The sequence below is a fragment of the Thermobia domestica genome, chromosome 8 (assembly GCF_964235325.1).
Source record: "Thermobia domestica chromosome 8, izTheDome1.hap1.1, whole genome shotgun sequence".
In the NCBI taxonomy this organism is placed as follows: domain Eukaryota; kingdom Metazoa; phylum Arthropoda; class Insecta; order Zygentoma; family Lepismatidae; genus Thermobia; species Thermobia domestica.
Window position 1 is genome coordinate 22,848,450 of NC_137461.1, and position 19,054 is coordinate 22,867,503.

At 40.2% G+C, this 19,054-nt stretch overlaps 2 protein-coding genes across 2 annotated transcripts; both read right to left on the reverse strand.

The window, feature by feature from the left end:
* Positions 1–13,341: 13,341 nt before the first annotated feature.
* LOC145692054 (uncharacterized) lies at positions 13,342–13,842 on the reverse strand. The gene has a single exon (XM_081767343.1). It carries the CDS (start codon positions 13,840–13,842, stop codon positions 13,342–13,344), a length of 501 nt encoding a protein of 166 aa, XP_081623469.1.
* A 2,720-nt stretch (positions 13,843–16,562) lies between these two features.
* On the reverse strand, positions 16,563–18,813 carry LOC145692055 (uncharacterized). The gene is made up of 2 exons (XM_081767345.1): positions 18,782–18,813; positions 16,563–17,649 (listed from the first exon to the last, which is right to left on the reverse strand). The coding sequence occupies exons 1-2, from the start codon at positions 18,811–18,813 to the stop codon at positions 16,563–16,565; spliced, it is 1,119 nt and encodes a 372-aa protein (XP_081623471.1).
* Positions 18,814–19,054: the final 241 nt, after the last annotated feature.

Consider the following 19,054-nt stretch of genomic DNA (forward strand, 5'->3'; position numbering starts at 1 on the left):
AACGGATTAGAACCATGAATCTGAAGCTAAAAGAAAGTCGTCATTGAATTTCTGAAAAAAAGGGGGGGTTGTCTACCTAAGGAAATCCATAATGGCTTGAAAACCATTATGGGGACGCTGTAATGGACATTAGCAGTATGTGGCATTGAGTGAAGAAGTTCCCAAATAGAAACAGAAACTGCAGATAAACCAAGAAGCCGCCAGCCAACATCAGTGACAGATGCAATTCGAGAATGTGCTGATGAATTGATTCGAGGAGGCAAGCGCATTACAGTGCAGAATGTTGCTGATGCACTGAACGTCTCGTATGACTCTACCCACAGAATAGTTGCTGATTTGAGATATCACAAAGTCACTGATTTTATGACCTGGATGAAGTTAAAACACCTTTAAAATCATGGGGTCAAAAAACAAACCATAGAATTGTTCCAAAATTGTTTTGATGCCTGGGTTCGACAATGATGAAAATGTGTTCAAAATCATGAAGACTACGTTGAACGGTAATTTTCTGTAGAGGATAGTTCAGGCTATGATCTGTAACACCTTTTGGTCTTATATGTTCATTAATACAGGGCCGTGCCGGGGGGGGGGGCGAGCGGGGCGACGGCTCCGGGCGCAGAACTAAGGGGGCGCAAAATTCGGGAGAGAAAAAAGGAAAAAGATAGGAAAAATTGCTTGGAATATATGTATGGGGGCGCCGTCGTATAGTCTCACCCCGGGCGCTGATTTTCCACGGCATGGCCCTGCATTAATAGCCTACATTATTTATGCCGCAGTAGGCATTACTTCTTGATCCACCCTCGTTGATAATATATCTTGTGATTTGCTTATAGGAGAATATAGGACTTCATATTCCGTTTTTCATACTCTGAAACAAAATTTAAAATTACACTTAGAAGCAAATTCTGAATCTCTCATATACCTAGATATCTGCAATATCTACTTGAATGGATTGCTAACAATTACGGAAATATACAGAAATATTCTCACATTTAGAAAACAATAATGCAGGTCTTATCTCAAAGTTTATATTAACAAAACTAATTCATTTAATATCAAGGCTATTTATAAATGAATGAATTTAAAAATTCTCAACTACAATAATACAACATCTTTTGTTGTTTGAGTACTAAAGTTAAACACTTCCTGTTTAAGGTCATATAAGCTATTCAGTATTCATGAAATTGCACGTTCAGCAAATGAGAAATTGCATATTCTTGAGTGATATATGTTGCTATTGTACTTGGCAAAAACATGTGAAAATATACGAATATTCTAATTGCAAGTAATAATAATAATAATAATAATAATAATAATAATAATAATAATAATAATAATAATAATAATAATAATAATAATAATAAAGGTCCTTATCAAACTAAAATAAATATCCTAAAAAATCGCATTCATTTGCAAGGTCTAAACAGTTTCCATTCCTGTTCCTACATCGTGGAGGATTGCCATGATTTTTTTAAAAAATGCAGTTCAAAATGTGTTAGTACAAGTAACATGAAGTTTATTATTAAATCGGCTCAATTTCAGTATTTAAGATATCATGTATAAATAAATTTTGAACAACGCGATTTTTATTTTAACACAAATTTTCGAACTGGTAATAGGTTAACTAATTATTTTATTTAATAACCAAATAAAAACAAAGCAAATATTACGGGTGGACCCACACAAGGGGACCACCGGGCTCGGACCTCTCAAATTTCGTAATTTGGTATACATTTGCATATTTTATTACTAAAAAAAATATACTAGTTTAGCAAAGAAATGATTGATGTAGCCTAAAGGTTTGCTACACTTCATTTCTATTCTTTCTTTCCTTATAAAAGCAATCTAGTTTTATTACTTTTTCTGAGACTATAGATGACTATTTAACCATTACTTATCGTCTTTTCGGGTGCAAAATATCACCAGTTCAATACTACAGAGACGTAGTGCCTAGCAGTATTGGACCCCCCCCCCTTAATCTTTGGACCCCTCGCAACAAAAGCTTCTGGGTATGCATGTGACCCGTGTGCATGTGTAGATGAGAATACTGTATAAATCCAATCGCGTATTAGTTTGCGATATGACAATATGAACTACAGTTGAAGAGTGAGGGCGAGGCACGATGATTCAATAATAGAATGTTGATCTCTGCTACAAGCAGTCCGTAGTTCGATTCCAGATCATGTAAATTTGTGGTGGACAACGTGGTACTAGCGAATCCAGAAGTATCGTTTGGAGGGGGCGGATATGATGAATGTTAGCTTGAGATATGTAGTTTAGAGCAAAACAAAATAGTGTAACATGTATATTGTTATAGCCTACGCGTCCCTCGTGTTTGAAAACAAAAAACCACGTGCTTCCTTACTATTACTACAAGCAAGCAGACGACTGCTAGCATCGTCACCAACAGAGCATATGCTCGAAGAGAAACATTAGTGCCGCCACCACTGCAGGAGGACCTCCAATTCCATTAGTATCGATTGGTCACTCCCCTCTCTTAACTTGCCTGGAGTTATGAAAGATTTACCTAATCCAACCCTATATATATTAGTGGTGAGCAATGAAACCGGTTTTTCGGTTTCCGGTTTTTAGGAAAATCGAAACCGGATTTTGAAAAATTTCAAAAACCTGTTTTTTACCGAAACCGGTTTCGGTTTTCTCCAAAACCAGTTCAGTTTTTCATCAAAACCGGTTTCAATTTCTACAAAACTGGTACTATTTCTGCCCACAATAGTGTTTCGTTGTTCTCTAGAATGTGACATGTGTCGAAGACATATGTGAAAGAAGCTCAAAAACATGTGTAAATACTCATAAAAAGGAAGTGCAACCCGAAACAAATATGCTTAAAAACCAATATGTTTAAAAACAAAACTGCTTTTGTCCTAAACGCATCCGGTTTTCGGAGACCAACAAAACTCTACTCTGGTGAGGAACCGAACCGGGTTTTGAAGAAAACGGAAACCAGTTTCGGTGAAAAAACCGAACCGTTTTTGAAAAAAGGCGAAACCGGTTTCGGTGAAAAACCGACCCGGTTTTTCGAGAAAACTGAAACCGGTTTCGGTGAGAATATTTATTATTATTATTATTATTATTATTATTATTATTATTATTATTATTATTATTATTATTATTATTATTATTATTATTATTATTATTATATTTTTACCATTTTAGGTGGATAGGAAATAATCAATAATGGTAATGAAAACACATCGAAAAAGTAATTGTCAGTTGTATTTATTAAAAAAAAAAAAGAAATAAATTGTTTTGTCCTGCAGATTGTCTTTGATTGTTTAAGTTGGTAGCTAATTTTGAATGCGTCCGCTTCGAGTTTCCTATAAAGTGCTGAATCCGAAATTGAGAATTGGAAACAGTCTACAAAGTGAAGCATCATTTTCACGATAAAGACACAATAAGTTAATTACACACAAATGTTAATTACTAACTAATATTTTAGTCAAACATACTCGGATCATGTTCATTTTCCACTTTTCTGAACGTTCTAAACGAAACACGATTTTTCTTTATCCATTTTCAATGGAAAGCAAGAGAGTAGTATAAAGAATATTTCTGGATCAATGCTATAGAACAATTAGATGTATTGTTTATAAAACTCTTTAAGGTTTATATAACTATGGAAAGGTAGAAGGGCAGACAGGAAGGTACTACTAAAGTATCGTGGTTTTGCTATAGATATACAACATTGACTTGACACCTAGTCTTCTGTTCCAAGCGCTGTTATTGGCTGAAGAAATTTCACTCCTTTTCGTCATCCGCGCACTCGCTTATCAACAGTTGAATCCTTATTGGCTCAACACGTGGGTGTGTCGAGGGTGTGACTTTAGTTCGCATTTTGGCCACGGATCAAGACATTTTGGAAGCACTATAGTGATCTTCATTCCGAAATGTAAGATGGGGTCTCATCTCGAAATCTGATTAAGGCGCTTTGATTTTAGATGCAATAGAACACCAAAGAATACAAGGTATCTTTGCCGTCATTTCTGTGACAAGTCTCCAGTAATATGATGTTTAGTCCAAAGTGGTTTGTACTCTGCAGTGTAAGTCTACATAACTATTAATTAACAACGCAATTGATTTTTGTTTTTCTGAATATACTATAATGACAATCGAAAGAGTTCACAATTTTCTTTGTTAAGTTTTTCGTCACACAAACTATAATTCTTAGATCACAGTGGCTCAGTAATGGAGCGTTCACCTCTGGTGCGTAGGGTCCCTGGTTCGTTCCCAGTACGCACCAAGTGGGCTTTCTGGTGGACAAACACTGTATGTGTGGGTTTCTTCAGGGTTCTCCCGTTTCATCCCACTTTATTCATTAGACCATTACATTAATTTCTCATCATCACCGTCCCCTTTAGCCCACACGGTATAACCGTGGGACGTAAAACTGAAAGATTTCATCTACAACCTATAAGTAGATAATATTATAATAATGAAATCCTTTGGGAAGTCAGACAACTGGACTGTATGGCCAAAAGAATACTTCCATCCATCATTTTGTTTTAAATTTCTAGATCACAAAAATAATTGGTTTGTATTATTGAGAACCTAAAATAGCACAAAAGGGAAAAGGTTCAGTTTTGGAACGAAGGAAATTCTCCCATTCCGTAAACGTTGCAAATACCTAGTGGCCCACTTACCGGTAAATGTCGATCGTCGATATAGCGATATGTCTAAGGATTGCCGCTAGTGTGCGGCTGGCGGCAGGGTTTCCTCGAGTCGATACAGATATCTAGAGTAGAGGTGTTGAAGTTACCACAACTAACAGCGAGGACTTCTTGGTCCGTGCTCCTTCGATTCGTCGCGGAGAATCGCGAAGGTACCAACACAAACAATCGCGTCATGTGCATGCAGTTATTATTATATATTATTTGTCCCTGACGAATTGTTCCCAAAGTGTGCTCCAGGGATCAAAAGTAACACCTGCCTCTACATCACGAAATGAAAAAAAAAAATGAGATGAGTGCGTATAATTGTATGAATTTAGATGGCAACTGTCGCCGATCATTAGAAAGTGAATATGGAAGAACTATGAAATAAGGTAAATAGACGTGCGTCCTTTTATTATAGGATTACATGGCGAACGCATTTTATCTGATCCCAAACGGTTACCATAAAAAATATATCGTTAAAGGAGCACTCTGATTATCCGAATTAAAAAGAGGTGCCTCCATGGTGAAGTCGAAAGAACAAGCGCCTCGTAATCATAAGGTTGGTGATTCGCGCTCATCCAGGGGGAACTTTTTAAAACTTTTTTGTAGTGTATTTTAGACTCACCTAAATGTAAACAAATCACGCATATAGGGATTTAACATATTTTATAGGAGTAATTTTGAGGTTCATTGGCGTTCATAATGGTATAATTTTCAAAACGGAAGTGGGGTCGCCGCGGATCGTCGGTGCGGGGCCACCAATTTTTGGCGAGATGTCGCTAGTTGCCCATCGGTGGTCCACCAATGCTTACGGCATGGGGACATGACTGAATGTTCATTACAGAAGTGTATGTGTCATCAAAAGAGAACCGTTCTGTGTTGACAGAAAGACAATGATACGCTAGTTGGTATACTGTTTCAAGATATGCAAAAGTTCCTCCACAAGACGTCATAGACAGGGAGCCAATCAGAATGCTAAACGCGAACTGGGGCTACCTGTTATTGTATATGCCTTAGTGTTTATGGATATATGTATATTACTAGGGTTCCCATATTTTAAAATTAGAAAACGGGGAGATTCTAAATCGTAAGTACTGATGTGAACTTGTGTATTACAAATACTGACTCGAGATCCTTCGGATCTTTTATTTATTTATTTATTAGTTATTTCTTTATTAAGTTGCACTTCCAATGTATTTTTCTAACTAAATTTAAGTAAGGCAAATTTTGTTCTTGCCTTTAATAGTTTATTAATTAAGTTCAACAAATATGTGTCTCGAATTGTAAAACAAGTATTACAGTAGGATATCTGTAATTGTAAGAATATGTGTAATGCAAGTTTAAATAAAAAGAGCAGGCGATATATATGGCAGATATTGTTCATACGGTTTTCTCTCTAAGAAACACAAAATAATTTCTAATTTTTTATCATATCTCGTATAAAATTTCTAATCATTTTTAAAGATTGCAAACTGAAATCATACTAGCATAAAAATTACCACGGTTTCACAACATATGAAATATATCATAAATATTTTAAAAGAAAAAAACATTAATAATGAATGTAATCTAAACAAAATGCTAAGGATACCGTAATTAAATTTGCAATCATTTCTGAATATACTGTATATGAAATGAAATGAAATCTTTAAGTGTAACGTCCCACGATTATGCCGGTTAGGCTAAAGGAGACGGTGATAATGAGAAATGAGTGAAATGGTGGAATGAAGAAAGTGGGAGGAAACGGGAGAACCCCGAGAAAACCCACGAGCACGGTGTTTGTCCACCACAAAGTCCACACGGCGCGAGCTGGGATCGAACCAGGGACCCTAAGCACCGGAGGTGAACGCTCTACCACTGAGCCACCACGCTGAATATACTGAATAAAGACTAGGTGAACACATAGACTAAGTAAAAACATAGACTTGTTCAGCTGAACTGAACAGAATGGTCATCAAAGAAATACGCACCCACAAGATCATATATTAGTATTCATGAGTTGAACCAAAATGTGTATGGTTATGCCACATTTTTACATATTTTTTATCCCCTTTAATTTTCTTTTAAAAATCTCGATTGCATAAAATCTTATCATAAAATTCTACGCATGATACGTCTTTCATATTGTACAAAACAGTAGTAGTAATTTGACATTTTCTACGTTCATTTCGTTTCTGTCATCTGTCCACTAGATATTTAGCAGAGGAAATATTCTTTGAACAACTGTGTTGTGAATATAAACTTTTTATCAACAAAGTCGGCTTAGATGTTTTGCCTGAAATATACTGGATCTTTGAGCCAATAAACAATCTCTGAACTCAAAAATGTTCCAAAAAAACACACAAAAGCTATTATTATTATTATTATTATTATTATTATTATTATTATTATTATTATTATTATTATTATTATTATTATTATTATTATTATTATTATTATTATTATTATTGTAAAGAGCAATACATACTTTGTATACAGTATTTACCAGGTAAACATGTAGTTAAAAAATAGTTGTGTTGGGTCTCGTGAGTCACCGACGAGTCAGGACAAGTCCGGCTAGAGCACGATCGGATCAATAGGAGTAGCGGACCAGTGTAATGGGGAAGGGCCGTAGAGTGAAGAATAAATTAGTTATTATGTAAATTAAATCAAAATTTGAATAAATTTGAATATGTTACTCTTGAAATGCTAATGTTCTGAAAAATATAAATAACTATTAGCTAAGTCGGTAGAGATTTTAAAAATAAAATTTCGATGGAGCAAAATATGTAGTTTAGAAAGACAAAGTGATCTTACTGAACAAAAGAATGTAATTTACAATAGCATTTCAAATCCAAAGAGAGACTCTAAATTTCAGGTCTACGTGTTTCCCCAGGTGGTTCGAGGCAATACTAATTCTCACTCATACAACAATCCTTGGTTGTTGTACACCGTACTTTACCGGACATTGACAACTCCAAGACAGCTGAAAAGAAGGACATGATAATATTGCACTGATCACATACCTTGTCAGACTTTCTGTGGAGAATGATGTGCACACGAAATTCATTAGACAAACTTTTAATGAGGTGTAATAACACACCCAACAACACTATACACTGTGACCTTACAACAATGAGAAAAAAATTAAATTTTGAAATTTTCAGAATTGTTTCGCCGAAATGTTTATTTTCACTTTTTAAGGCTTGATTTGTTTACATTAAATGTTCGTGCATCTTCGGTGGTTCTCCTATTCTCTTGGATGTCCTCCTGGTCTTCTTCTTGATCCTTGGAGTTGGCTCTACTGTCTTCCCCCTTGGTAGACGTAGGTCCCACGGAGGTCATGTTTGTCTTTCACATTAAAACATGACAATACTCTGCATCCATTCTGGTTCGCCTTCGGTCGAATATTCAGAGAACAATTAGCAATTCTCTGGATCTTGTGCCTGTAGTGGAACGAGATCTAGGCACAGGTTGTTTCGCCTAACCTAACGCGATCCAGCCTGTTAGGTGGCTATTGCACGACTATCTAACTTCATCACCCTAATAGAAAAGGGAAGATGACACTATAGTGTTCAGCTTAACAGATTATCATATCCTGCTCAAATTTCATAAATGTTCGCACACCACTGTCCTGTACTTAACGCACACAGTTGCGAAGTTCGCTGCACAGGATTAATAACGAGAAATGATATATTTACACATTCTACGCTGAATATATTAACTAGGATAAATATTGAATATATATGGTTATATAGTTCTAGTTTATGTATTTACAAAATGTTCCCGCACATAACTCATATCAATGCTTACTGAGATAAAACTTCAATGTTCGTAGCTAGCACTGTCCGCTACTATAACAGAGTCACGAATTCCTCTGTATGTCAAGAGCCGAATTTCTCTATACGAGAGCACGAAGAGTGATACCTCTCTTCGAACGACAAGACACGAATATCCTCGCTTCCCCCTGCCTCCTTGTTTTTATCAAACCCACCTTCAACTCAAAAGGCTGGGCTCGCTTCCCAGCTTTTGCGAATCTTATGACGAGGGTGAGGTGGGGATGAATAGGTTGCCTACAGAGGTCATTGTCCCTTCTGGCCTGAATTTGCACTTTTACTGTTTCTCATCTTCATCATTTAAAATTGTTAATAGATAATCGCAAACTGATGTATCCACTTTATAAAGTTCTTCTCGGGCAATCAGCCAGGTGAAAACTGGTGGATAGGCCAACGTTTCGAGAGCTGTCATCGTTCTCGTCATCAGGGCAATTATGTAGAGATCACGACGACGACGACGACGATAATATCAGTTCTCCCTGCCAAGGCAGAGAAGGGCCTCTAGCATTTCTCGCTATTTTACCCAGCGTATTGAATATAATTGTGGTAAGAGATGAAGAAACAAGTCGTTGTTAGCACTCTGGGTCTGGATGATATTCTTCTTGGTGTGATCCCGAGGTTGCGTGTTGCCGATGATTTGGCTCTCACTTGGGAAGTGGTCCTGTACATGGCCGGATAATGTGGTCTGCTTTGGTGGTGTATCTTGTATCTTGCATCCATGAAGAATTGCCGGCAATGCAGAAGTTCAGGTACTCAGTCCAAAAACACTTGGTGGGTGGTGGTATTTTTGTGTTAGTTTGGTTCCGCTGGCGGAGGTTTCTTCGTACGTGCTGTCCTCTTCAGTGGGGTCTGCTGATGGTGGATGTATATGTCTCCTGCTGTTGTGGTTAAGGCTCTGAGATGAGATTGAAAGATCGTTCTTGAGGCTTTTTCGATGGCTGCTGATAAGGTTCTCTGTTGTTTAGGTTCGGTTGTGATGGTCAGGATAGAAGCGACCCAGGTCATGATCTTCCGTGTAGCTGCTTCAATTGCTGTGGTGATTTTTTCGTCTATGGAACTGTTATTGGTGAATTCCTCCTTCTGAATGTCGTCTGCTACTGCTTGGGCTGTGGAATCTGTGTGGGAGGTGGGGACAGACTGGCTCTTGAAAGGGCCGATGTTTTCGGAGGTGCCCGTGTTTCTTGCTGTTATGATGTTGGGGATCTTCTTGGTTTGTTCTCTTGGTCGTCTAGGACAGCAGCTGCTTCCTGTACGGTGTCCATGCAGCTTACATGTTGCACAGAAGTTCCGGTCGATGGGTTGACAGCATCTCTCCTCGTGGCTCTCACCGCATCGATAACACACACGTGGGGCGTTGCACTGGTGTTTTGCGTGTCCATATGAGTAACAGTTCCAGCATGGTTGCGGGCGTGGGCTGCTACGTGAAGCTTCTGCAGGATATCTTCTTCCTCCTAAATAGACACCATCTTGGATGAGGTTGTTGATTGTATCAGGATCCTTGGAAAAGAGCCGGATGAGGGGGAGCGGACCTTGGTCTGACTGGATGCGGATGATATTGGTAAAGGAAACTTTTTGTGATTGTAGGTCAGCACGAATTTCTTGAAGTTTAACTTGGGTATTGACTCCTTTGATTACACATGTGTAGGTCGGCTGGGTGCGATTGTTTGCGGCGTCGCGCCTAGCAAGGGGCGGTTTTGACGTCTTCTTGTGGGCGTCCTTGTCTTCTTTCTTGGCTGGTTGTGTTGGCTTCTCATTTTGTGGGTATGTTCCTGCGTTGATGGGGCTGACTTCCCTCTGGGTGTGGGTGGAATTCTTCTGAGTAGGTAGTTCAGTATTAATTGGGTTCTCTGAGTAGTAGGCGTCCGGACCAAATTCTTCTCGTTCCCATGCATCGAAAAATTTAGTGCTTTCTTGAAATGAGCGAAAAGTTATCTTCACACTATTTGGGTACTCTATCTTCGTGAGCATGAAAGGTACGACGTGCTTCATCTTCGTATTGAGAAGATCAGCGAATTTCTGGAGAGACACTATTTTGGCCATGTTGTGTATGTACACGATATTACCCCCAGTGTCATTTGAGGGAAATTCTTCTGGATGAGTAGATGACATAACTGATTCTTCAGAAGGGGTTGGAGAAACAGCCCTCTCCTGTTGTGAACGTTTCTTAAGCATTGTTTTTCTTCGAGGCATGTTGACGCGTCTGCTTGCGACGAACTTCACTCTGAGAATGTTGTTCTTGTGTAGAGATCATAGGCATAGGCATAGGCATAGGCAATAGTCTTTTTACCATCAGAAGATGGAAGGATATATTAGCTATTAGCTACTTCATCCAGAGAAAATATTAATAAATGTATGTGATGAGTTGGTAGTATCGATGATAAGCGCACAACTGGTCTCAACAAGTCTTGACACGAAGGCTTCTGTTCTTGGATCTGCTGATTGTGTGCTTCCGATGTTGAGTGAAGCCGATGCTTAAGTGCGTCCATCTGGGAGATGGTCCTGTTCGTGGTCCTGTACTTGGCCGTTGAAAAGTCTTCTTGTCTTCTTGGTTGGAACTTTTGATCTTCTATCTTCTTCTCGTTGTGAATCCGTGAAGAGTGCCAAAGAGAGAAGTTTCTGGCATTGAGTTCAAAAACATTATGTGTGTGTTAATGTAGGTGGGATGATTTATGTAATGTGAGAAGAATTAGATGTGTTGTTTTTCTGTGGAAATGAGGATAAATTTTTATGAGTGATATAGATATTGCCATGGGTGGTTGTGAGGATGTTTAACTGTTTTCGAAAAATTTGTCGGGTGGCTTGAGAAATGGCCTGATGGAGAGTTTTTTGTTTCGGGGGTTCTGTTACTATTGCAAGTATGGATGCTACCCATTTCATGATGGAATTTGTGGCTCGTTCAATTGCTTCGTTGATTTGGTCTTGAAAATCTGAATTTGGAGTGGTCTGTTGCTGGTTGGGTTCTTCTGCTTCTTCATCTTCTGGAATTGTGGAGGTCTGGTGGTGATCCTTGCAAGGGCCAGTTTCTGGTAGTGGTGGAAATTCGGTTGTATTTAAAATGTTTGGGATGATCTGTCTTCTTTCTGTGAAGTGTGGCCTCTTGGGGCAATCACTGCTTCCTGTGCGGTGTCCTATTGTCTTACAGGTGGCGCAGAACATTCGGTTAATTGGTCTTCCACAAGGTGAAGTGTGACTTTCGCCACAACGAAAACAGACTCTACTCTGCGTACAGAGATGGGTTAGATGGTCGTATTTGTAACAATTGTAACAGGGTGTAGGTCGTGCCGCCGATCTTGATGCCTCAACTCGATGCTTCTTGTTGTTAATGATGATACCCTTCGCAATTAAGCTGCTAATGGTATCTGTATTTGAAGAGAAAAGCCTTATTAGCGGAAGTGGACCATCAGAGTTGCGGATTCTTGTTAAGTTGCAAAAATCTAATCCCGCTTTTATGAACGATTCCTTGAGCTCTGGAATAGTAAGGTCGACATCTACACCTTTGATGACGCATGTATAAGTATGTCTGCTGTTCTTCTTGGTATGTTTGTTTGGCGGTGGTGGTAGGATTCCGTCAGCCTTTTTGATGTCTTCAGGAGTCAAGATTGTTGTCATTCTGGTTTTGGGGCCAAAATCACTCGGTTTGAACTTCTTATGAAATGCTTCAAGAGCTTCTTGACACCTAAAGGCAATATGATATCCTTCTTTGTTAAGGGTTGGTCGGCCTGCAATGCAATATTCAAAGCCGGGAAGGCGGTCTCTGAGAGGCGAATAGAATTCTTCAATGTCATGAAATTGGGTAGCTAAATGTGTAAGCACATAATGTGCAGTATATGAGTCGTCTGTTGGCTTAGTATTCTTCTCTGTTTTATGAGGGCATGTTTCTGAGTTGGTGGTTGAAGTATCAGAGTTCTTCTCTGGATTTGTATTGGTGAGTGAATTGTCAGAGTTCTTCTCTGTATGTGTGTTGGTGGGTGAAATATTAGAATTCTTCTCTGTTTCTGTAGACTGTTGTGTATCACTATCTTCGTGTGTTGAGGGGGGGTCTGGTTTGGAGTTGGTAGGCTTCCGAAGACGTTTTCGCCCCATTATAGCGGAGTAAAATATAACTGTGTACGCTAGCACTCTTCTCTCTGTTGATTGCGATTGATTGTTGTTGCGCGCTGAATGGTGTAGGGATCAGCGGATATAAGTAATATATACTCTGGGCTGGAGAAAATGCTGGTTCCTGATTGGCTGAAAATGCTGGTTCCTGATTGGCTGGTTCAATCTGAAAAACTGGAGCTGTGATTGGCTGGCTAAGTTCCGTAGTCCGTGCTATTGATTGGCTGAGGGTTATCTGAATGTTTGTGTGTCGTTTTCTTTGCTGTGGTACTGATGACCGGGTTCCACAGGGGGCTGAGTTGAAATCCAGTGTCTCTATTAACGTTGTTCGGTTCATGAACTATGGCGAGAGATTCGGCTACTATCCTGGTCCAGTAACTGGTGCTCTTGGTAATGATGGATGTATCCTTAAATAAAACTTTATGGCCTTCTGATAAACTGTGTTCAGCTAAACCCGATTTTTCTGGATGGAATAATCTAATGTAATTTTCATGTTCTCTGCAACGTTGTTCAATGGTGCGTCCTGTTTGTCCTATATAAGCCTTTCCGCATTCACAGGGTATACGATACACGCCTGGTGTCTTTAAGCCCAAGTCATCTTTGATCGGGCGAAGTAAGTTCCTGATTTTTGGTGGCGGCTTGTGTATGGTCTTAATGTTGTGTTTTTTTTCAGAATCCGGGAGATCTTTCCAGAAAGTTGTCCAGTGTATGGTAAAACTGCTATACTCAATGGTTCTTCAGTTTCTTCTTTGGATTTCCTAAAAGGTCCTTTTCAGGGCCAAACTGATATCATGCTTCTTGTAATTATTCTGGAGTAGCGTCTTCTTGAGATGATCCAGTTCCCGAGGGAGGGATTCTTCGTCTGAGATGTCTTTCGCTCTATGTGCTAGTGTGCTGATGACGGTGTTTCGCTGTGACTTATGATGAAAACTGTTGCCATTGAGATAGAGGTCAGTGTGAGTAGGTTTCCTGTAGACGCTATGGCCGAGACTACCATCGGGCTTCCGGCGGATGAGAATGTCCAGGAATGGCAAGCATCCGTCCTTTTCAATCTCCATTGTGAACTTGATATTACTATGTTGTTTATTAAGAAATTCGAGGAACAAATGCAGTGTCTTCTCCCCGTGAGGCCAGATGACAAACGTATCATCTACGAATCTATAAAAACATGACGGCTTGAAAGGTGTCAGTTCTAATGCTTTTTGCTCAAAATCTTCCATAAAGAAATTCGCAACTGCTGGTGAAAGTGGTGATCCCATGGCGACTCCATCCGTTTGTTCATAGTACTGTCCATCATATAGAAAGTATGTTGAAGTTAAGGTGATTCTGAATAATTCCACAATTTCCGGTGTGAAGTGTTCACTAAGTAGGAGTAACGTATCTTGAACTGGAACCTTGGTGAACAATGAAACCACATCGAAGCTGACTAGAAGGTCTCCTGGAGCTGTGCGTATTGTTTTTAGTGTATTCACGAAGTCGGATGAATTTTTTCACATGATGCTCACACTGTCCTACTAATGGCTGAAGCAGAGAGGTGAGATACCTGGCTAGGCGGTAAGTTGGACCCCCAATGGCACTGACGATGGGTCTCATCGGGATGTCAGGCTTATGTATTTTTGGCAGGCCATAAAGTCGGGGTGGCTGACTACCGTGTGGCGTGATTTCCTTGCGGGTTTCATCTGGTAAACTGGCTTTTCTCAAAAGAGCTGCTACTTTCCGTTCGACTGCAGGTGTAGGGTCCCTCTTAAGGCGTCTGTAGGACGTGTCATTGAGTAGCTCTAACATCTTGTTCTTGTAGACTTCTGTAGGCATAAGTACAGTTGCATTGCCTTTGTCTGCTGGTAATATGGTGGTGTTGGTGTCTTGGCGAAGATTTTTGAGAGCTGTTCTTTCTTCTTTGGAAATATTAGGTTTTGGTATTCTGGCCCTTTTCAGAGCCAAACTTACTTCATGGCGAATTTCGTCCGCTTCTGCTGTTGGAAGAGAGTGTATAGCTTGTTCAATGCTGGAAATTATTTCTGTAGACGGAATGAACTTAGGCGCTGGAGCGAAGTTCAGACCTTTTTGTAGCAGTGAAGAAGTGGCTTCATCTAGTTGATTGTCTGTAAGATTGATGATGACTCTGTCTGGATTTCGCTCTGATGTATCCTGTATCGGTCTCTGTAGTCGTGAAAATTTCTTACTTTGTTTCCTTGTAGTTATGAGGAGAAGTGATTCTGCCTGTGCCGTGGAACTGGTGTCAACCCAATCCCAGTCTGCCGTAGTCAAGTGTCCAGTGAGGAAGAGTTGAGTTGATAGAAGTTTGCGATCTAATCTGTCGAGTTTCCAGCGGGTGAAACTAATGCGTTCCTTCACAAGAGCTAAACTGGTACGATGTATAATCTTGCTAATTCGAAGCGAGTGAAGTGGGTAACGTATTTGTGCGAAGACAGGAATGACGTGCTGATCTCTGCATCTCAAAAGGAAGGCAAGATTACAAAGCGTTCGAGCCTTCTTCTTACGCAGGTCTTGAAGTTGTAATATGCTGCGTAGGATTTCCTCCCCGTAGAGGTGTTTGAAGTAAGATTTGAAGCTTTCCTAGCGGCGTATATTATAAAGTTCTTCTCGGGCAATCAGCCAGGTGAAAACTGGTGGATAGGCCAACGTTTCGAGAGCTGTCATCGTTCTCGTCATCAGGGCAATTATGTAGAGATCAGCGGATATAAGTAATATATACTCTGGGCTGGAGAAAATGCTGGTTCCTGATTGGCTGAAAATGCTGGTTCCTGATTGGCTGGTTCAATCTGAAAAACTGGAGCTGTGATTGGCTGGCTAAGTTCCGTAGTCCGTGCTATTGATTGGCTGAGGGTTATCTGAATGTTTGTGTGTCGTTTTCTTTGCTGTGGTACTGATGACCGGGTTCCACAGGGGGTTGAGTTGAAATCCAGTGTCTCTATTAACGTTGTTTGGTTCATGAACTATGGCGAGAGATTCGGCTACTATCCTGGTCCAGTAACTGGTGCTCTTGGTAATGATGGATGTATCCTTAAATAAAACTTTATGGCCTTCTGATAAACTGTGTTCAGCTAAACCCGATTTTTCTGGATGGAATAATCTAATGTAATTTTCATGTTCTCTGCAACGTTGTTCAATGGTGCGTCCTGTTTGTCCTATATAAGCCTTTCCGCATTCACAGGGTATACGATACACGCCTGGTGTCTTTAAGCCCAAGTCATCTTTGATCGGGCGAAGTAAGTTCCTGATTTTTGGTGGCGGCTTGTGTATGGTCTTAATGTTGTGTTTTTTTTCAGAATCCGGGAGATCTTTCCAGAAAGTTGTCCAGTGTATGGTAAAACTGCTATACTCAATGGTTCTTCAGTTTCTTCTTTGGATTTCCTAAAAGGTCCTTTTCAGGGCCAAACTGATATCATGCTTCTTGTAATTATTCTGGAGTAGCGTCTTCTTGAGATGATCCAGTTCCCGAGGGAGGGATTCTTCGTCTGAGATGTCTTTCGCTCTATGTGCTAGTGTGCTGATGACGGTGTTTCGCTGTGACTTATGATGAAAACTGTTGCCATTGAGATAGAGGTCAGTGTGAGTAGGTTTCCTGTAGACGCTATGGCCGAGACTACCATCGGGCTTCCGGCGGATGAGAATGTCCAGGAATGGCAAGCATCCGTCCTTTTCAATCTCCATTGTGAACTTGATATTACTATGTTGTTTATTAAGAAATTCGAGGAACAAATGCAGTGTCTTCTCCCCGTGAGGCCAGATGACAAACGTATCATCTACGAATCTATAAAAACATGACGGCTTGAAAGGTGTCAGTTCTAATGCTTTTTGCTCAAAATCTTCCATAAAGAAATTCGCAACTGCTGGTGAAAGTGGTGATCCCATGGCGACTCCATCCGTTTGTTCATAGTACTGTCCATCATATAGAAAGTATGTTGAAGTTAAGGTGATTCTGAATAATTCCACAATTTCCGGTGTGAAGTGTTCACTAAGTAGGAGTAACGTATCTTGAACTGGAACCTTGGTGAACAATGAAACCACATCGAAGCTGACTAGAAGGTCTCCTGGAGCTGTGCGTATTGTTTTTAGTGTATTCACGAAGTCGGATGAATTTTTTCACATGATGCTCACACTGTCCTACTAATGGCTGAAGCAGAGAGGTGAGATACCTGGCTAGGCGGTAAGTTGGACCCCCAATGGCACTGACGATGGGTCTCATCGGGATGTCAGGCTTATGTATTTTTGGCAGGCCATAAAGTCGGGGTGGCTGACTACCGTGTGGCGTGATTTCCTTGCGGGTTTCATCTGGTAAACTGGCTTTTCTCAAAAGAGCTGCTACTTTCCGTTCGACTGCAGGTGTAGGGTCCCTCTTAAGGCGTCTGTAGGACGTGTCATTGAGTAGCTCTAACATCTTGTTCTTGTAGACTTCTGTAGGCATAAGTACAGTTGCATTGCCTTTGTCTGCTGGTAATATGGTGGTGTTGGTGTCTTGGCGAAGATTTTTGAGAGCTGTTCTTTCTTCTTTGGAAATATTAGGTTTTGGTATTCTGGCCCTTTTCAGAGCCAAACTTACTTCATGGCGAATTTCGTCCGCTTCTGCTGTTGGAAGAGAGTGTATAGCTTGTTCAATGCTGGAAATTATTTCTGTAGACGGAATGAACTTAGGCGCTGGAGCGAAGTTCAGACCTTTTTGTAGCAGTGAAGAAGTGGCTTCATCTAGTTGATTGTCTGTAAGATTGATGATGACTCTGTCTGGATTTCGCTCTGATGTATCCTGTATCGGTCTCTGTAGTCGTGAAAATTTCTTACTTTGTTTCCTTGTAGTTATGAGGAGAAGTGATTCTGCCTGTGCCGTGGAACTGGTGTCAACCCAATCCCAGTCTGCCGTAGTCAAGTGTCCAGTGAGGAAGAGTTGAGTTGATAGAAGTTTGCGATCTAATCTGTCGAGTTTCCAGCGGGTGAAACTAATGCGTTCCTTCACAAGAGCTAAACTGGTACGATGTATAATCTTGCTAATTCGAAGCGAGTGAAGTGGGTAACGTATTTGTGCGAAGACAGGAATGACGTGCTGATCTCTGCATCTCAAAAGGAAGGCAAGATTACAAAGCGTTCGAGCCTTCTTCTTACGCAGGTCTTGAAGTTGTAATATGCTGCGTAGGATTTCCTCCCCGTAGAGGTGTTTGAAGTAAGATTTGAAGCTTTCCTAGCGGCGTATATTATAAAGTTCTTCTCGGGCAATCAGCCAGGTGAAAACTGGTGGATAGGCCAACGTTTCGAGAGCTGTCATCGTTCTCGTCATCAGGGCAATTATGTAGAGATCAGCGGATATAAGTAATATATACTCTGGGCTGGAGAAAATGCTGGTTCCTGATTGGCTGAAAATGCTGGTTCCTGATTGGCTGGTTCAATCTGAAAAACTGGAGCTGTGATTGGCTGGCTAAGTTCCGTAGTCCGTGCTATTGATTGGCTGAGGGTTATCTGAATGTTTGTGTGCCGTTTTCTTTGCTGTGGTACTGATGACCGGGTTCCACAGGGGGTTGAGTTGAAATCCAGTGTCTCTATTAACGTTGTTTGGTTCATGAACTATGGCGAGAGATTCGGCTACTATCCTGGTCCAGTAACTGGTGCTCTTGGTAATGATGGATGTATCCTTAAATAAAACTTTATGGCCTTCTGATAAACTGTGTTCAGCTAAACCCGATTTTTCTGGATGGAATAATCTAATGTAATTTTCATGTTCTCTGCAACGTTGTTCAATGGTGCGTCCTGTTTGTCCTATATAAGCCTTTCCGCATTCACAGGGTATACGATACACGCCTGGTGTCTTTAAGCCCAAGTCATCTTTGATCGGGCGAAGTAAGTTCCTGATTTTTGGTGGCGGCTTGTGTATGGTCTTAATGTTGTGTTTTTTGAGAATCCGGGAGATCTTTCCAGAAAGTTGTCCAGTGTATGGTAAAACTGCTATACTCAATGGTTCTTCAGTTTCTTCTTTGGATTTCTGATGTATCCAATGATGTATCCACTGTATAGCTGAAATGTCCAGCTTTCAAATGATACGTAGCACTACTCTAATCATGTTCTTATTAAACATGTATTCTACGTTTTTCTCACAAAAAAAAATGTTTATTTTTCAGTTGAGAAAATACGTTACTCTCATGTAGACCTGACTATCCTGCCGCCTAGCGGGATTTCTCCGCGACCACTCACCTGTGTGAGGGGTTGCTATGTGGAGTTGTCATATTTTCATTGTTTTTGATAAATTAAAATGTTTGTCAACATACCACACACGAGAATTAACACTTATATACAGTAAGACAGCTTATTTGAAAGTGTGATATGCTGTCATATCTTAAAACCATAGAAATTTCACATTTTCTCACATGTTGGTGCAGTTTTTCTCCTCAGGACGTCGCCTGCTATGATCACGATGTTTACGCTCTTACATCTATCATGGATTCCCTTCATGGAGTACTGCCGGAC

Bases quoted from the DNA above. Each gene is read 5' to 3' on its own strand.
- LOC145692054 (XM_081767343.1), bottom strand. From the start codon at position 13,842: ATGGGATCACCACTTTCACCAGCAGTTGCGAATTTCTTTATGGAAGAT.
- LOC145692055 (XM_081767345.1), bottom strand. From the start codon at position 18,813: ATGACAACTCCACATAGCAACCCCTCACACAG. The intron at 17,650-18,781 runs GTGAGTGGTCGC...TTTGAGATGCAG, and splicing joins CATAGCAACCCCTCACACAG to AGATCAGCACGTCATTCCTG.